Genomic DNA, 20219 nt, shown 5'->3' with positions numbered 1-20219 from the left:
GTGCACACAATCTCATTTGCTCACTGGAGAGATAATAAGCGAGGTGAGGTGCGTTTTTTCCCCCTCCCCTCTTTTCTATTCACTAAACTGAATGGAAGAATATATGAATTTATCCCCTTCGCTGACTGCAGATCTAATATGCCTATTCACAGAGACCACCATTGTGCTTGGGTGGCTGGCCTTAGAGGATGGTATTGATCTCAATAAATGGCACATTCGCTCTCTGGTTGCTTCCTCCATACAGTAGGTTTGGCCTTTTTACTGACAAACCGAGTGAAAAACAGCTCTCTCTCTCTCTCTCTCTTCCTTTCTCTATCTCTCTCTTCCTCTCTCTTTCTCAGATGCACTGTAGCATAGAGACTTGCCAGAAGCTGTTACACGTGTATCAAGAAGAAACGGTTGTTTCAGTAATGTCTACCCCAGCCCTAACTAACATCTGCTCGCAAGCAAAACTCGTCCCTTAATCTAATAATGACTTTGATGTGTGTTACCAGCAGATTGTCCTCTGCTGTCGTCAGATCAGACTGCTCAATCAAGCCTGACTGTACTCTCCAATCTACACAACTCATTTGTCTCATTTCACTGTTATCTCTGTGTAGCACTAATTAATTGCGGTAGGGTGTGTTTGTATGTGTGTGTGTGTGTATGTGTGTGTGTGTGAGTGTGAGTGCATTTGTGTATGTGTGTGTGTGTGTGTGTTTGTTTGTTTGTCTGTGTGTGTGTGTTGCATGCTTTTGTGTGTCTGTGTGTTTGCAAACATGTTTGTTTGTGTGTGTGTGTGTGTGCGTGAGCAAGAGGGTGTTTTCTTCGCGAGCAGTTAAAGCTGACAGAGACACATGCTTTGAACTGAGCTTTAGCGGAGGCTTTACCGACAGGCCAATATCACCTTGGATTTTAAATTGCAAATACACTCTCCCCCCACATTTGCATTTGCACAGAAACACTGGGCTTGGCACACAGTGGGAGTGTGAAACTAAACAAAGCGAATCTCAGTAACTCTCTGAACTCCAATTCACATCGACGTCACCCTCCCCCCCCCCCCCCCCCCTTTTTTTTAAAGTGTCTGTTTACAGTAAAGTTCTAGAACTGGAACAGCCACTATCTGGATGTGGAGCTTAGCGTTCCAGCCTTCCGGGGCTCTGTCCAGATCAGATAAGAAAGTCTTGTAGCACACTTTATGATGTAGTGAGACAAGGTAAATAGAAGTCAGTGCTGTACCGATAGGGCGGTGATGACTGTATCTAATCATTAAACACAGCTGTCTTATCACCTCCGGAGATGCGCTGTTTGTGTCAGTGGGTTAAGTCGACCCAGTCCAGTCTCAAAGTCAAATCACTGGTGGGATTTGTCAGAAAACAGGATGTGTCAGGCGAAGGACTCCGCACATTACACCCATTAGTTCAGTTTCTATCCAGCACCTTTGAGGTGCACATAGCAAACCCATTTGTTGTAACTGATATTGTAGATGTCTTTTTACTTGTTTTTTAAAGGCTCACTAGGCTACAGTATATAGCTCTGAAGTCAAGATCAAAAGCAGAAACGTTCCCTTTTCTTGCCAAAGCAGAAACATATTACACTGGGTCCCTGCTCACTGTGACGAGTGAGCATAGAAGACTCATTAATGCGTTCCTTGTCATTCCTCAGATAAAACAGAAATGAGACCAATGGAAATGAGCTTTCAGTGGACGCTCTTAGCTCTGTTGAGGGCAGCTAACCTACTGTATCACACAGGGCACTGCAGCGGCAAAACAATGTGTGAAGCGTAAAGTGAAAAATCTGATCTGATGTACAGATGGAGCATCCTATATTTGTCAAACCCCCACGGTACCCTGAGTAGATAGCCCATGCATATTCCTAAACCATATATGGTGCTTCCTGTGGAGGTGCTTCCAATATTATTAAGACGGAGCAGGTACGCACATTCTGAAACCATAAGCCCTGATCAGTATTCCGGTGTCATTCCTTCCAAACAAAAGGGAGATGTATTGGTGAGACATGAGCTGGAGAGCCCATAAATTCACCCTCGTGGGATCCAGCCCTCACACAGATAAAAAAAAAAAAGAAAGAAAAAGGAAAAATGAAGCTGTGAGCACCGCTGCTCTGCTCTGCTGCAGGGGAGCCTGAAATCATGTTTTCTGACTTTTATTGGGATGTTTTCAATGACAGCAATGAGAGCAGGCGGAGAAAGGGTCCGAAATGAGTCCAGAAGAAACATCTGTGTCCTGATTCCCGAAGCTGCATCTTTGGAATACTACACTGGTGCAGTACTCAGACAGCAGGGCCTCAGTGATCCACACGCCAATCATTTCAGCCTTTGAAAATGAGAGCACATATCTCTTTGTTACGCAGGTAATTTCTCTATCTCACCAACCGATCGCAGTAACTTGCGTTATTGCGGTCCGAGACGCAGCGCGGCAATATTAACCTTTTGACCGAGCTGAGTTACCGCAACCTCAAAGAGCTTCAGAATGGCTTTGATATTTTTTTGCTTTGAGACCTCAGGCATTTCCAGCCAACTGCCACAAAATAAAGTTTTTCTTCTGAGTCCAGTTCTGTGAACTCTTGCAGGGAGGAGTATTATTGATTCTCTTATCGTTTCAATCCAGCTTTCCATCTGAAAGACCTAAGCCCATCAGGGTCTGCTGACCCTGCAAACTAAAGAAACATAAGCTTCCTGGAGGATAAACCTTCAAGCACCACTTACGGCCATTTTGGTATGGTGCCCGCGCCTACTTTACCACCAAGACTTCCACTGGCATATGTTTATGAGGCATTTAATATGTTCTCCAACCTCTTATTTTCCGCTTACTCTGTTTTATAAAACAAATCATTTTTGATAACATGAGGCCAACACGTGTAGAAGCACGATTAAACCATGTTATCACCCGGAGAGTCGAAAATACTCTTTTCTGATAAGCTGGTGGGTAGCTGAATAATGGGACACTTATGAAGTAGAAAGGGTAAAACAAACAAACAAAAAAGATAAGTTCAAGCATCATTCCATATCAGTGCTTATAAATGATAACTATAACTAATAAGTAGGATGATGGGTGAGTATGGAAGCAGGCTTTGCAATAATGGAATCAACAACAAGCTAACTGTGCACCGCTATCACAGCCAAAGAAAGTTGCAACAAACTGGAAAGTCGACTTGTGAACAAAGTGTCCCGTTATACACTAACGCATCGAGGAGTTCTTTGCCTCCGCCTCGTCCTTTAATTCTGTATAATTTGACACCTCAATAGCCTTTTAGTGCGTTCATGCCACATTGGACCTTCGGAAATTCTGACCTCCGATAGCGGAAAAATTACCTGATTGGCTGTAAATAGTTCCAAAAGTCCCATAACGAGGAAATAGCCTGGAAAAAGCGCTTTTTTCCTATGGAGGTCTATGGAAGTGTCGCCACTCTGTTTTATCTACCGCTCTGCAGGCACCTATCCGGCAGCTACAGCCAATCGTTACCAAAGATCATTAAGGGCGGAGCAAGATACTTCATGAGAAGCCACTTCCTGGAACCCGAATCGCAAGAGGGAGGGGGGGGCAAGATCCCCCTTTATGCAGAGCTGTTCCATTCATGTTGGTATTATAAGAACTGGAGAAAGTGAACAAGTCCCGCCCCCATTCATTTCAATGGGAATGCTAGGCTAGTGAAAATTGCCAAAATGTAACGATTTTTTCAGGCTTCAACATGGCGTTTCAAGGGGCTTGTTTCCGGTGCCGTTTTACTTAGCCAATTAAGTGCCAGGTTACTGATTGACGTAAGGTACAGAAGGAGAGCTCGTGCCCACACTAAGGTCGTGCATGAGCTGAGAGTGGAACAGCCACCAATCAGCATGAGGAAAACGGCACCGGACATGATGTATTTCTGGAAAATGGCGACGAGGAAGTGCCTTGCTAATCGGCGAAGCTAATCAGTCAAATCCTGACCCCCTGGTTCCATTCATAGAGGTATTATAAGAACTGGAGAAAGTGAACAAGTCCCGCCCCCATTCATTTCAATAGGAATGCTAGGCTAGTGAAAATTGCCAAAATTGAACGATTTTTTCAGGCTTCAACATGGCGTTTCAAGGGGCTTGTTTCCGGTGCCGTTTTACTTAGCCAATTAAGTGCCATGTTACTGATTGACGTAAGGTACAGAAGGAGAGCTCGTGCCCACACTAAGGTCGTGTATGAGCTGAGAGTGGAACAGCCACCAATCAGCATGAGGAAAACGGCACCGAACATGATGTATTTCTGGAAAATGGCGACGAGGAAGTGCCTTGCTAATCGGCGAAGCTAATCAGTCAAATCCTGACCCCCTGGTTCCATTGAAGTCTATGGGCATGACACACCCCTTTATGCAGGGGAAGTGATCCCCTCGTTACTCAGTGCGGGACTCCACTCGGACTCAGGTGTGCATTCCCGAGCAACTTTTTCTTCTTCTTGTTACACGGCAAGCAAGGTATGTACATTATCGCCACCCTCTGAACGGGAGGATGACTCTCTTTTTACAGAATGTCCAATAAAAATCAATGTAGGTGCATGCGTCATTTCCAGCTTTGGAACTTTGCGCATGGTCAGAGCCGACTGGCGCTGGATCGGCGCTCCAGTGTTCAATATGGCGTTGACTATGATTTGGCCGGATTTACTAGCCTAACCTCCACAATTCATTTGAACTTAGTCACGCTCTCCAGTTATATATAATACCTCCATGAGTTTAACCTCATTGTGTGCTGACTGACAGGCGGGGCTTCAGTGACGTCACTACCTGTGACTAATTGGTCAAGTTAACACCTGAGGACACCTGTCCTCTCAATAGACCTCTGAAGTTCGCCTACAAAAATGCCTCCATCTTTGCCCAAATAAGGAGATCCGGTATCTTGAGATTTTTTCTATGGGAAAATAACATGGGGGTTTTCAATTATCGCACCTGTTAAACTTTCGCGGGGATGATGACATTGGAAATGCAGACGTTTTTTGCTACACAGTTTTGTCCACTGCCGGATAGTGGATACTGTGATCTTCGGTAGGTGAAGACGGCACACTTCGATCTTTGCTACCCCAGAGCTAACTTACAATGCAACTTGCCATAGGCAGTTAGCTTCAATTAACTCCCGGATCTCCTTATATGGGCAAAGATGGCAGCTTTGGCTCCTTTTTGTAGGCGAACTTCAGAGGTCTATCGAGAGTCAATAGACCTCTGAAGTTCGCCTACAAAAAAGCTGCCATCTTTGAGATTCGGTATCTGACGATTTTTCCTATGGGAAAATAACATGGGGATTTTGAATTATCGCACCTGTTAAACTCTCGCGGGGACGATATAGTCTTAAATAAAGACGTTTTCCTGAACACACTTTTGTCCTCTGCCTTCTTGTGCATACTGTGATCTCCGGTACGTGAAGTCGGCACACTTTAATTTTTGCTACCCCAGAGCTAACTGGCTAACTAACTTAATGGCAAGTTGCATCGTAAATTAGCTCTGGGGTAGCAAAAATCAAAGTCTGCCGCCTTCGCGTACCAGAGATCACAGATTCCTCTTGAAGGCAGAGGACAAAGGTGTGTTCAGGAAAACACCTGAATTTCCTATTTTGTCATCCCCGCGAGAGTTTAACAGGTGTGATCATTCCAAATCCCCATGTTAATTTCCCATAAGAAAAATCGTCAGATACCGTAACTCCTTATATGGGCAAAGATGGTAGCTTTTTTGTAGGCGAACTTCAGAGGTCTATTGGCTGTGTGGCCAGCTGGGAGCATGGCCTAGTTTTTCTCCCTCTTTGTAGCCACATTTGGATATCCTGTGGCATTTGGACATAAAGGTATTCTGTTGGATTTTACACCACTGAACACACTAGAATAATAACTTGAACGTAAAACAAATATATTTTAAATATATATTTCAGGTATGTTGACCACTCCCTGAGGCTCCTTGCCAAGCTGACTCTCACACACACATGCATTTACATATGCATTGACACACACACATTCATTCACAAAAGCGTCCCAGTTTTGCACTACATGTAGAAGGGCTAGAATGTAGGGAGCAGTTAGTTCCTTTCGTGTTTGTTTGATGTTGTGTTTTGGGAGGCCTTAGTTTAGTTAACCCGTAGACGAATGTAGTGCTGTGACTATCCCACTTCGTAACACCATTCACTCATGAATTCTCTGTACAACCTGTAAGCTTGTATGAATCTCCCCTGACAGTTCACACATATTGTATATGCACAGAAGGATCTCTGCGCTGATAGCTTTGAAGTACAGCAGCATCTCTCACCCCCACACCATTGCTCATACACTCAGTCAGACTAGCAACTGTCCAACCCCTTGTACCTAATTGCATGTCCACTCCCTACAGTTTTGCACATTGAGACTTCCTACTTCATTACGGCCATGGGTGAACGCTGTGTGAGCTGCGCTAAAACCCTGGAAGCGGATTTAAAGATGTACAAATTATGATAGGAAGTCGAGGCCTTGGCCACGCGTCCCAGTGCGGGGGCTGGGGGCGTCTCAGAAGACCAGAGGTCTACGGGGGTTCTGCGGTATGTCAACTGCTTGCTGTGAACTTCATTGTTCACAGCGTAAACATCCGTGCCACTCGATTTCGCAGTTCTCAAATCCGTTACCATGCCAACCTTACAATTCCACAGCCGAGTGTCTAGCTTGAGATTCCACCTTTTCTGCTGCAAACCCTGCAGTATGTCACATTATTTTTTTTCTCCATGAGTTTCCCCCCCTCCATCTTTATTAATGTCTTGCACAATGAAAAAGCAAAATGAGCTAAATAGCAAAAGCATCTTGGTTCTTCATACCTACGTTTAAATCCTTTGTCTCCTGCCAGTCTCTAAACTCCTCTTAGTTTGAGAACTTGCTTTTAATATAAACAAGTAGGCTTTATCCCTCTCTCTCTCTCTCTCACACACACACACACACACACACACACACTCGCAGGCGCTCTAAAAGCTCAGTGGGTCGTCCGCTCTCATAACACTAATGACATCCGAATATGGGCGAAGGCACCATTATGGCTGCATAGCAACAGCTGCAGGAGTGGCAACATGGCGGGGGAGCCTGCCCGCCTCCCACTGTAATGGCACACGCGTGTGTGCTGTTCTGTGAAGTAAGCGCAGTGTGGATCCGCACCACAGAAACAACAGAGACAAACAGCAGGCCCCACTTTCAATAGGGCGCGATATTACAGTATCCCTAACAACTCTCCCTACAGTGGCTGTTTACTGCAGCCTTGGGATGGCTGTGGAAGGTGTTGAAGAGCACTTTGGCCACCACAATGGCTAATGGGACATTAGCACTATGCATAAACTATGGGGGATTCGGTAGCGGGATCAATAGCAATCTGTTGTGTGGCTGTAGCGAAGGGCTGTGATGCTGTTTAAAAATCTGCCTGGAGTGCTGTTTGTCACTGAAACTGCTCACAGGAAGCGATAAAGTGTTCCATATCATTGTATTTGTCTGACAGTTTTGCAATTGTTCCCTCTCCTAAACAACTTCCCATAGCTATACTGATGAACTTGGGATTGAACTTTCACCGTCGTGATTTAACTCTTAAGCTGCCATCCTAGAGAAGGACGTAATCCTTTCCACCATCAAGCATCGTCACGACACTTCAAGAGCAGCTCTGAAAAATGACGTCACTAACTTACTCCAGCCAGATGAAAACAGCAGTTCAGCCAGATGCAGAACCCGTCGCCTTTATCCTCATCGGTCAGGCTTTGTGTGACACGCTCCTTGCCAGGACCCTCACAGTAACTGGAGCTGTCAGATGCTTGAGAACGTTCTAGAGCTGTTATGGCAAAGGGGAGGACTGTAGAGGCCACGACAATAGGAAATAAGAAATGGCAGAATGCCAGAGCGCGTTATACAGTTGCATGTAGAGCAGGCAGATTACACATTAAGACTGTGAAGGGCTTTGGGAATGTACAGTACTGTATGCATTGTTGCTGCTGTAAGAGGCAATGCACAGGACTGAAAGGTAAACTGCATTTGTGCAGATGTTACATTTCAAAGTTGCCCTGATTTCCTTCGGTTTAAGAGGTGTTCTGGTGTGTGTGTGTGTGTGTGTGTGTGTGTGTGTGTGTGTGTGTGTGTGTGTGTGTGTGTGTGTGTGTGAGAGAGAAACAGAGAGAGAGAGAGAGAGAGAGAGAGATAGATAATCTAACTGTGAGTTTTGATAAATGAAATCAACAGCAATGATCGCGTATCTGGGGATGCATAGAGTGAGTCTAAAACAGAGTAGGGCTGTTCTGAGCCTAAGATGTTATCAATGTGTTTTTTATAATGACTCAAAATGGAAAAACTGGTGTCAGGTCAATATTGTACATAAATCTAACATGACCTATATGTACCATGGGCCTATATAGTCTATATTGCATCTATTAAAGGATGCTGCAGAGTTAGGTGGGGTTCTGAGATACACATGAAGGAAATCTATGTTACACAATCTATGATGTATGATTTTGGCTCTGGGCTACACGTGTGATTGTGGTAGGCTACATGAACAGAATATGAAAAGATTGATACCGTACTATGTATTGAATTACCTCAGAATTCCTTTTGTATTGCATCCTGGGAAATGTGTTATATGGGCGCTGGAAACATTTATGAGACACGTGAGTATGAAAGATGACATGGGTTATATCTTAATGGCACAAGAAGATTGACAGTAATCCTCGGTACCCCTTGGTTGCTATTATAATTCCTGTCTTCATTTATTTTACGACAAGGGATGCTGTTATGTGACAAAGGTTTTAATGGACAGTATCTCTTGAACAATTTGAGTGTTTTTTAGATTGTGCTGACATATTCAAATGCTGTATTGTGTCGTGATTATTCCATAAATCCAGTTCCCTGACAGACTAAAAACCAAGAGTCATCTAAAAGGAATCTGTTCTTTATCAAATAACAATTGGCACAGCATGGGCAGCATCTCATGGCCATGTTTGATGGTGAAATGTTCCACATATTGCATTTGGCACAGTCAGATTTTAAAAGAACTCCATGATTCTAATTAAAAACAGTTTTGTTCAGTTCTGCAAATTGCTCCTCGTGGACCTCTATAACTGCAATCTGTGTTTGCACGCAAAACAAAATCTTCTGTTTTCCTACACAGCCCTAGGTACCATGCACATGACTAAAACACATCTCAGACCAAGCCATGTACGACTCCAGCCAATCAGTGCATTGCATAATCAACACATCCTAAGGAGCATGAAAGGGAGGGGTGTCATTTGATTGCCTGTTGAGCTCAAATATAACAATTTTTCCAGAACCACAGATAGTGCCCGAAGTCACTCCAACAATACGAATGTTAGAAGCATCTGAAGAGCATCACCCTGGTTATGAACAAGGTTTATTTGGGGCTTATTTTATGATGTCTTCCAGAGGAACTTTACATTCACCTATACGGACATTTGTAACCCTGGGCATCCACTACAGTTTCATAAAACATCATAGGTTGAGCTTTAACACTGCTCTTAATAGCAAAGTTCTTAGAGGTCCAACGTTATTATGACTACTGCTTATATTACTGGAGTGCTAATGCCACTACCACTGCTGCTGCTGCTGCTGTTGGCTGCTACTGGTACTCCTACTGCTGTTACAAACTGTACTGTCCTCCAAGCCACAGACAAAAACGAGCCTAAAAGCTGTCAGCAGTACCAGCATGTATTTTCTCCCAGTGCACATGCCAACTGGAATTAAAGGTCTATAGAGCAGGACTTGAGTTTGAGTGATCATGGCAATTAATTTAACACATGCGATGAACAAAAGGGCGTTTCAAAAATAGAAAATGAGCAGTGCATTTACTGTACGATGAAGCCTGCTTATCTCATTCGCTGACACTTGCGGCTAATAGCATGTTGCTCTCGTTCCATAGCGGCGCAGTGGGGGTGGAGAGGGCTGGCGAGGAGGAGGACAATCAAACGGGTTGCAGTGAGAGAGAGAGGGGGGGGGGGGGGGGGGGGTCTGTGGACATGCCTCTGCAGACCAACTTCATATTACATGACCATGGACCCCATCAGTGCTTTGGAGAAGCTACTGTATGTCAGTAGATTGTAGGAAGTGTCTCTGATTGATGGAGATTGGTTAAATTCAGGTCAAAAGGCAGCCCTTCTCACATGGATTCCAGGTACCCACACATCAACTGTGTTAAAAAAAAAACTACTTAGTAATCATTTATGTAATACTTTCATACTTCAGAGGGACGTTTGTAATTGTAGGTAAAAGAAAATGATAATAAAAGGGCAAAGCTGAGTAAAAATGTCTCCGCTATCACTCCCAAGACAGCAGAGGGTTCAGAGAGATAAGTTTGACAACAGAGTTAGCGTTTGGTCCCACAGATAGCAGACTCGCTAATGTAGGCTTGAATTGTCAAGTCAAAATACAAAGATCTGCTTTGTTTATTTAATAATGCTTGTATTAAAAATGAATTCTGGCTTTATACTGAGCTGGCTTGTCTGCTGGGAAAGAGACTATGCACAAAGTCCCTCAAATAATAATTATACACATGGCACATCAGACAAGGAGAGAAATGGTTTCTGCCTCCGATTAATTCTGTTTTTGGCAAATGAAACACACTGCTGTTCAGTTGAAAACCCAGTGCGAATTTGAGGTTCCGTTCCAACAGATGTGTTTTGGATGAGCTCAACAAACTCTTGAACAAAATCAGAGGTATCCAAGTAAAGCTACCAATTTAAAGGCTCCCTGACCTCACCTGATCATACACATCATATTGAGTTCAGTGTGGTACACATACAGTACGTGCAGGAACACATACAAATAGTCAACAGCACGGAAAAGACCTACCAGATACATCATGAATAAAAAATGCATGAAAACAATTCACCATAATTCTTCACTCAGGCCTTTTTGGATACAGTGTCTGGAGTGCATGTATGCCAAATGCCCCCCTCAATAATTCAATCACTGTGTGTCTGGGGAGGATGGGGGCTTCCAGATGCATGCACCCTTTGCCTGAGGAGCTTCATTTCAACGCAGCCCCAGATTACCACCATTACGCCTTAGGTTGCTATGCTCGGTGAGGATGTCTGAAGTGAGATGGAGAGGATTCGAGCTTTGAAGCAAATGCATCTTGTCCAGGAAACAGTAGGATCAACCAGGCCCATGCAAGAAAACTGCCGACACACCCAAGAGCAAACAGCAGTGCCTTGATCAGTGAACCTTTCGCACACTATGACTTCTCCTGTTTTTTTTTAATTAATCACAGAGAGCATCAATGTACCCCAACTTCCTCACAGACTATTAAAATAGCCATGTCCTCTCTAGCATCCATGAACTTATATACCTTCAATCCCACCCCCTGCCATTTTCGGTTCACAAAGACCCAGTTGGCAAACACTAGGTCAAGGTTGTAGACCAGACAAGCCCAGGGCTCAGCGAAGTCTATGGCTTTGGTTGATCTGCCCACAATAGGCCCTCAGCAACTTGGCCGGGTTTCCATCGTACAGCGCCGCTGGTGGCTGGTAGTTGATACCCACCTTGACGCCTGCTGGGCTTCAGGCCACGTGGTCTCTGCTTTGATGCTGGCACTGGAGGTGTTGACTTTGGGCACCATGTTGACACCATGCTGCGGGCCATGTACTTCTACTGGAGAATGTGTGCAAACGAAAAAGACCTGAGAGCTATGGCTCAATTTCATTGAAATATATATGTATATATGACTCATGTGGCAGAAACCATTACCACAAGTTTTTTGTTTTGTTCTGTTTTTTTTACTCATTGGTGTTTGTATAATCTTGTTTTCTGAAATCGCCTTGTATTAGATGTGGGCATAAGCTACAATTTTTTCCCCCCTTTATGGTGAAGTAAAACCTGATTACCAGTCATGATTCCCCTCAGTGCTTATATTTGATTTCTTAGCACATTCACGAGGATCTCCCCTCCAGGCATATGGATTGATGCCAATATTCTGTAAAGCTTATCCAAGGTAGGCGCATGAAAGAATACTCTTGTAAGAGGTGCAAGCATCGAATCTCATGGGGGTCTGATGGTGGAGATCAAGACAGCCTCTGCTGCTGCTGCTGCTGCTGCTGGAGACTGAAGCTGGATCTTCTTCCTCATTCTCACTGTTTGTTAAGCAGCCAGGATTATGTGAATGGAATGATGGCTGAGTATGAATAATGGCATGACATAAAAGATAATGATTTGGGTTTTTATGTTCTTTTCCAAATGGTCTATCGCATAAAAAGATGTGTTTTTATTATGGAGTGAATGATTTCATTAGCAATCATTTGGTCTGCAATTCTGGTAACTGCTTGATGATATTTGAGCTTCACTTTATATATTAAAAAAGCCTATAACACCATTGTAACAATGTTATGAGTTGAAGTGAGGACTTTGTGAAAGAACACATGTTATCTTTTACTTGGCCACACATGCTGATTTGGAAAGGTGGCTTAAAAAGGACTGGCTATAATAGGGCTGGGATAACACCTTGAGCAGATACCACTGAAGTCAAGACGGAATGAAAGAGGTTTGACTGCTCTGTGTTTCTGATCAATAAGAGCACGGCAGGCTACCCGGTCTAGATTCTTTGTTCAATATAGTTGTCCTTCAGCTCCAGTAGAGAGCTTCTCCACAGTGCACATTAGGAGATTTATCAGAATAGGGGGCGAGGAAGAAAGCCTCTTTTACTGTGAGAAGAGGCTGTAACAGAGTCTCCCAGACAGTGCTGATGTCCTTCCAGACTGCTTTAAATGTCACAGCTATGAACAAAACATACGACCCACTGTGACTTTAGGAGGATTATTGAAAAGAGTTAAACAAAGTAATCCCTCAAAATGACACTGTGTAATTTTTTTGAATGAAATTCAGGCCGATCCCAAAAGTAAGAGATTATTACCATATTACACACGCAAAAAAACTTTGAATCAGTGTTCAGTGTTGCTGAAAGAGCAGTGAAGTCTAAAAATGAAGATGTTGCATGAATAATAATGACACTTCTATGCTTGCTTTGTGGGGAAATGAACCGTTTGTGTTGTGTCCACCAATAGCCTCACCTCCAGACAAGGATTTAAAAAAGAAAATGGCCAAGAATCCATACATATCCTCTGGATTCAAAGAGTAGGTGTTTGGTAGTTACATAAGTTCTTCAAATATAAATGTAAGTATGACCAAAAACGATGATTCACATCTAGTATTTGAGGATATTTCTGTAAAGACTATATTAAAGGTTTACTTTTAGAGACAATATATTTTAGAGACTTTTAGAGACTTTTATTTTCAGAGACAATATCTGTATCATTACAACTACACCCTGGTTTCTTTTACAAGCGTCAGTGACAATCTATGAAACCACTGGCAGTGAAAATATGCATGTTGAGTTTCTAGGTGTATGTCTACATCTGCTGGACATAATAGGAAATGGCATAGTGTTTTTATGAGGACTCAAGCATTCTCTCTCAGTAAAGAATTCCAAATCAGTCAGTGTGTTTACGTATTTTGTGGTATCTTTCTCAAACAAAATACAATATATGTACAGCTGTTGTGTAATGGCTATTTGAAATGATGCTTTCCAAAAGGGCGAACATTTCTCAAACATAGCCAGAGCACATGTTATCTCTACTGTGTGGATTTGTTGGAAAGACGACGATTAACCTGCATTCTTAAAGGAGTGTTATAGGCAGTTCCTTTTCACCACCCACAAACAGTTACCTAACATTTATTCACTCGGGGTCTCAATTGATATAACCTACTTTTTAATCAGAACACCTCAGAACAAACAATAACACAATACCTTATTGGTCCAATGGAATACCTTCTGTGTGTCAACATCCCTGGATTATGGGATGACTGTGAAATGAATGGCTAACAAAGGCCCTGTCTTAGTCACCTGGTTACGTGTCTCCCAGTTCTCCTTCTTTGTCCCTGTGTGTGTTTGTTTTTCCTCCACTGTTCTTCCCGGTGGAGGGCTTGCCGCAACCAAACCAGCTTAGTACACCACCAGTCATCTGACACCTCACAGCTGAAACCATCAAGCCCCCTGAAAAGCCGGAAAACCTGTCTGACTCATAATGGCACTTAATGAAATCAAATTACACAATGTCATTGTACTGTACAGCTCTGTGGAAGGCCAAGTGGTGGTATTTACTTCTAGTTACGATTGTTACCCACATTCTCATTTATATGAGACCACTTGCCTTTCCCCCTAAGATCATCCACTCTGACCAAATTAATAAAACTGCTATATTTGGAATGATTTAATGTCCATTCTATGGTATCCTTTTATTTGTGTGTGTGTGTGGGGGGGGGGGGTATTCTCCCACCAAGCAATTTACTGCAAGATTATGAAATAATCTGACGTGTTTATAGCTAACGGGCCCTCACTATCCAACCAGTATAGACATGAATGGCTTTTTTTTCCTCTTCAATTTTGGGTGTGCCGCGCATTCCACCCTAAACAAATGTGTGTTTGATGTGTAAACTGTCACGCCCTCTAGAACTCAGCAGAAAGCTGTGGACGTTCCGCGAAGGGTAGGCCTTCACTCTTAAAACAAATAGGCCTATGTTGAAAACAACACAACTTATGTTGTTTTATTTTATATCCTATTCGTTTCAAGACTGTAGTATAACCCCACAGACAGACTGTCTGAACCAAGTCATGCTGTGTCCCTTTCTTGACGAAAATCTAACGTGTGACATTTCTGATAGTGTAGCAATGTCAAAGATTCAACTATACCATTAAGAGATTCATAACCAATAGTAACCAGGAGACTACAGACAGTAACATTATGAGCTGAACCTATGAGGACACATATGGGCGGGGCAGACAAATGTAGCCTACCTGAACAGGTTGTTTGCTCACCCCATCCAGGAGATTGCTCATACGCAAGCTAGAGCAAGCCGTTTGATTTCGGAACATTCATCACATCGACAACGAACTGATAAAATATCATCCGAATGAGTAACAGAAACCGAAACGGAGGACTAATGTAGGCCTAGCACATGAAGATTATCAAGCCATGACCTACGTTGTCTTATAGCCAAATAATCTTCCCGGACAACAGGCGACATGATGCAAGATGTATATTTATCTGATGCTATATGCCAAAATGGTAAGTGTTAATAGGCTTCCTATTTTATATGTTCCTATTTTTGTAAGTAATTTAGGTTTTGTATCGGAAGCAGGCTAGACCAAGATCAAGTTTAAGAAAGGAACTTTGGGTTTAATCACGAGTCTCGTTAATGACCTGATTTGTCAGCTGACTTTATTTGTTAGGCTATTTGATGGAGAAGGCCTACCTGTAGTTATATGACTTTCTTGCGCTAGGTTTGCCAACCCCATTTGAAATCGAAAATGTTATCCTGTCACTGAAACAGATGTAGTTGTTATACAAATGGTATAATAGTTCAAAGTGCAGGTCATGTACCTAACGTCCTGTTTCTATGTCCACAATTTGGCCATGCCTATGCACTCGTGAATGCTGCTCACTGCTCAAACACCTTTATTGACACAGCAAACATTTCATGACACTGCTGACATAAGTAGTGGGGACTGTGTCGGGGTTTGTATCCTGTGGGGATTTTACATCCAATTACCGGTTTTAACATTATGACAAGGGAGTAAAGAGAATTATCACAGCTGGAAACATGCCTTCTTGTAAAATGTGTTGCTTGCTAACTTGTGTCTCTGAATAATGTTGCCTTATTTTCTCAAGACAGAAAATCTTCAACAGATATATTGTCTTATACCGTGTAATCTGCAAAAACAATAGATTTTTCTCTGACTGGACATTATTTATGGAAATATTAGCCTACATGTGTTGAGATTGAACATGCAAATACATATATCAAGCCAGGTGCAGTTCTCATGAGGAACTGACAACTCCTGTTCTCCATAATGGTTATGGGATATCTTGTTTGTGAACAGCCATTCAGATTTATTTGTTTTATCCCAGCTCAACTTCTGCCAGGCATGTCCATCAAGTCTACCATGTCTCTTTTTACACCTTTTGTCTTCTTTGTTGCACTTGTAGTGACTGCTGTCAGGTTACTGTGTCCAGCTCGAACTTCCACCTGTGTAATAAACACAGAGACTTCCTCCATCAACGGCACACTTCATGACAACAGCAACTCCACAGCTAATGCACTCTCCATTGATAAATGGAACAACTACAACTTCTGGATTGGCCTGAACCTGGCTGTGTTATCGGCCTTCTTGATTGGAGGAAGTGTAATTCTGAAGAAGAAAGCTTTGCTGCGTCTTGCCAGCAATGGGCAGACAAGAGCAGGTATGTTGCATCTCACCTTCTTTTTACCTCTCAGAATTCTGATGGTTTCACTAGATTCATTTGATATGATGAAACAAGTCATGTGTGTGTGTTGAATGTCTCCCAATTACTCCATCGGGACAAATGGATCTAATAGCAGTCCAAATCAAATCCAATCCAATCCATTTACATTTGAACATTTTGTTTAGAAAAAAGATTGTAGATCAGAAAATATTGATAACATTGAGTGAAAGCATTGGTTCACAATAGAATTGTAATGTGAGAGTGTTATCAACAGTTCTGTGTTATGTAAGGCCCTGTGTAAAGTAGCCAGCCTTCAGTTAAAGAGCATAAGTTGAAATCACAAAGGAAGGAAGTTGCCTGCTTGAAAAGGGGGAATGGAGTTGCCTGCTTCTTTCTTGGAAGACAGGGCTCTCATACTAGCCCCAAGGGTTAGCTGCCAAGACAATCACCTCCTCCAGGACCCACCACTGGTTCCCTTACTACCAGTTGTTCTTTAACTTCTGGTTTTCTTAGCCCTTACCCCTTCCTCTAGTCTAGAGGCTTTGCTGTGCCACCGTTGTGAATGAGTTGTTCTTAATGCCTTGCCTAATTTAAAAAGCACTTCAGTAAGCACTGTTTTACTTTGAACAGGTGAGGGTGGACATGGGTACCTGAAAGACTGGGTTTGGTGGGGTGGACTCCTTACAAGTAAGTTTCAAATGATGATGGTTAAATTCAATGATGATGGTTAAATTCATAAGTGAATAATTAAAAAAGAAATACTATACAATACAGTACAATGCAATAATACACTTTAGCCGTCAATTAGGGTCAATTTTCTATACATGAACTAAACCTTGTTCCACACTAAAACATATTCAACAGAGAACTCCATTGAACTAGGCTTTAATGTACAAGTTCATTGTAATAGCACAGTGTCAAGATGTGTCATGTTAAAGATTTTTGTCCATTGCTTTTTTTCTCACATTGTGCAAAAGAAAAAATCTTGAAAAAATCTTAAAAAAAAACATACAAAATACAAGTGGTTTAAAACTAAGCCCCTCTTTTTTGACTGGTGTTTTTCTGAGTGCGAGTCCTCCCTGTCTGTTCTTAACCATCTGATGACCACCGCACCAGAGACCTTATGGACTAAAAAATAAGGCACAGCTCAAATCCTGTGCTTTTTGAACATTAGACGCTGTTGCATTATGGAGTGAGTATTACATATTTGTATTTGTCTTTTTCAGTGGGAGCAGGTGAAGTCGCTAACTTTGCAGCATACATGTTCGCGCCCGCTACTGTGGTCACTCCTCTGGGAGCCCTAAGTGTTCTTATCAGGTTAGTGACAACGCCTCTTGTCTTGACACCATTAACTAGTTTGTGTTAGTGATTACATAAAGTGAAACTCTCCATCTGCAAGTCAGCGTGAAAACAGAGAATTTATTACGTAAACGTATCTGAAATTTTCCTGTACTGTTTGAGGGTGAATGAATGAGAGACTTTTGAGACATTCCTGTCCAGACATGGTTTCATGCTTCACAATACACTGATATTGTAACCAAACTTGGAAGATGCGTTTTACCATACTTTGGAAGAAAAGAATATCAAATGATGATATGCTGTTCATGATTGGTTTTGTTGTAAATGAATGTACTTGTAGTGCTGTTCTGTCTTCCTACCTGCTGGGGGAGTCGATGAACCTGTTGGGGAAGATGGGGTGTCTGCTCAGCTTGCTAGGCAGCACCATAATGGTTATCCATGCCCCAGAAGAGGAAGAGGTGACAACCTTAAGGGAAATGACAGAGAAATTACTGGACCCTGGTGAGTTGATATTAGTAGTGACTACTATAATACCACATTACTACTACTACTATTACTATGGCTACTACTACTAATACTAGAAAAGCACTCAGAGAGCACAGACCTCCACCTGTATTGTTCATCCTAGGTTGTCATACATTTGAACCTAAAGTATTCAGATCGCCACCACGTGGCCATACCATGCCATTACACCACTAAGCGAAACACATAAACGGCTCCGGAATCCCGACGGTGTTACGGATCACTCCCAAAATGTAATCGTTTCTTTCTTGGGTCATATCTGACCTTCCCTGAATCATCGAAATCCATCCATTACTTTTTGAGTTATCTTGCTAACAAACAGACAGACAGACAGACAGACAGACAGACAGACAGACAGACAAACAAACATACGCCGGTCCCCGATGAAAACATAACCTCCTTGGCGGAGGTAATAATACTACTACAGTATGACTACTACTACTCCCACTACTACTGCTACTGCTGCTACTACTGCTATAGTACTATTATTTATACAACTACTATGTCTACACTAATAGTGCTACTACTACTATTACTACTACTACTGCAGTACTACTACTGTTACTCCCACTGCTACTACTACTACCTCTATACTGCTACACTACTTCACTTTTTTGTATTTTCTGAAAAACCTGCTTATTTAGCATTCATACAGTGTTGCGTCCACTCCCTCAGGTTTTCTGGTGTACGCCACCATCCTGCTGGTGGCCTGCGTGGTGCTCGTGTTCTACGTGTCGCCGCGCTGGGGCCCCACCAACATCCTGGTCTACATCAGCATCTGCTCCCTGCTCGGCGCCTTCACCGTGTCCTCGGTCAAGGGCCTGGGCATCGCCATCCGCACCCTCATCTCCGACCCGTCCGTCCTGCGCAACCCTCTCACCTGGATCCTGCTCCTGACGCTGGTCGTCTCCATCGTCACGCAGGTGAACTACCTGAACAAGTCGCTGGACACCTTCAACACGCTGCTGGTCTACCCCGTTTACTACGTGTTCTTCACCACCGTGGTTCTCACCACCTCCGTCATCCTCTTCAAAGAGTGGTGGACCATGACCGGCGTGGACATTGTGGGCACCGTCGGGGGCTTCCTGGTCATCGTGCTCGGCGTGAGCATGCTGCACCTGTTCAAGGACGTGCCCGTGACGCTGAAGGGGCTGCGGAGTAGCCTGTGCCAACCGGTGGCGTCGGCGGAGGGCACGCCCAAGAGGGAGGACAAGCACATCCTCATCGAGAACATCGAGTGTCTCCCGCCCATGAGAGAGGAGGGGCCTCGAGTGTTCATCATCAGCTGAGAGGCCGCAGCGCACACACATCACTGTGTGTATGTGTGAGCCTCTCTCTCTCTAAAGAAAAAGTCCATTTTAGTGTCTGCTTAGTGACTTTGTCATTTCTTCTGCCGATGACTCAACAAGATGACGCAGTAGGCTGCGCACAACAGACCTCTGCTGAAAGTAAGTCTGTGACGCAGAATTCAAGTTTGCCAGTCGATTTGGCAGTAGATTGTGAAATGGTGGGTGGTGTGGAACCCCTTTCAACCATCTGTCTTAAAGAATCAGCTGTATCTCTGTAAATAGCAACCCACAGTTCCTAATACATTTTTCTATGAATTATTTTGAATTTATTTCTGCCAAAAGTCCAACTCTCTGGCTTTTCATGCTCAAGGCTCTCCCACTCTTGTTAAGGATTTTTACTGATGTGTGCATAGATAAATTGGCACTTTGCATGTGTCATTCATCTTCCACTGGGGGGCACTCATTCACTTCCAGCTGTTTCCCTTTTAAACAGCCTCAGTATGGGGGCGTGGATGGTGAAGAATTTAAAAAGGGGCGATCCGTGAGGTGGACTGATGCATATTTAAGTCATTTATGGGCTGACTTCTTATGAGCAATCAGTACACAGAGGTAAGACACCATACATTGGAAACAGTATATGACACCAAAAAGGCGCTGATAGAAAATAATGATCAGACATTAGGATGTTGCAGGGAAGGGCTGAATGTAAGTGCTCAGTGTTTCTCAGTGTCTCTCTGATAGTAAGCACTCAACATTCTAACACAAGATTCCATTCCGCAACAATTCAACATTCTAAAATTCTATGTTGAATTCAATGAACCCAGACATTCTTTAGAATGTTAATTTTCCAACACTCCAAACACACCGGT

The 20219-nt window shown here is 43.1% G+C and overlaps 1 protein-coding gene across 1 annotated transcript; it reads left to right on the top strand.

Annotated features, from left to right (window-relative positions):
• The first annotated feature begins 14784 nt into the window (after positions 1–14784).
• On the top strand, positions 14785–19665 carry nipal4 (NIPA like domain containing 4). The gene is made up of 6 exons (XM_062536782.1): positions 14785–15061; positions 15983–16237; positions 16871–16927; positions 17467–17557; positions 17880–18040; positions 18737–19665. The coding sequence occupies exons 1-6, from the start codon at positions 15019–15021 to the stop codon at positions 19348–19350; spliced, it is 1221 nt and encodes a 406-aa protein (XP_062392766.1). The 5' UTR covers positions 14785–15018; the 3' UTR covers positions 19351–19665.
• The last annotated feature ends 554 nt before the right edge of the window (positions 19666–20219 follow it).

The sequence above is a fragment of the Sardina pilchardus genome, chromosome 5 (assembly GCF_963854185.1).
Source record: "Sardina pilchardus chromosome 5, fSarPil1.1, whole genome shotgun sequence".
Taxonomy (NCBI): domain Eukaryota; kingdom Metazoa; phylum Chordata; class Actinopteri; order Clupeiformes; family Clupeidae; genus Sardina; species Sardina pilchardus.
This window is presented reverse-complemented; position numbering and strand designations above follow the sequence as displayed.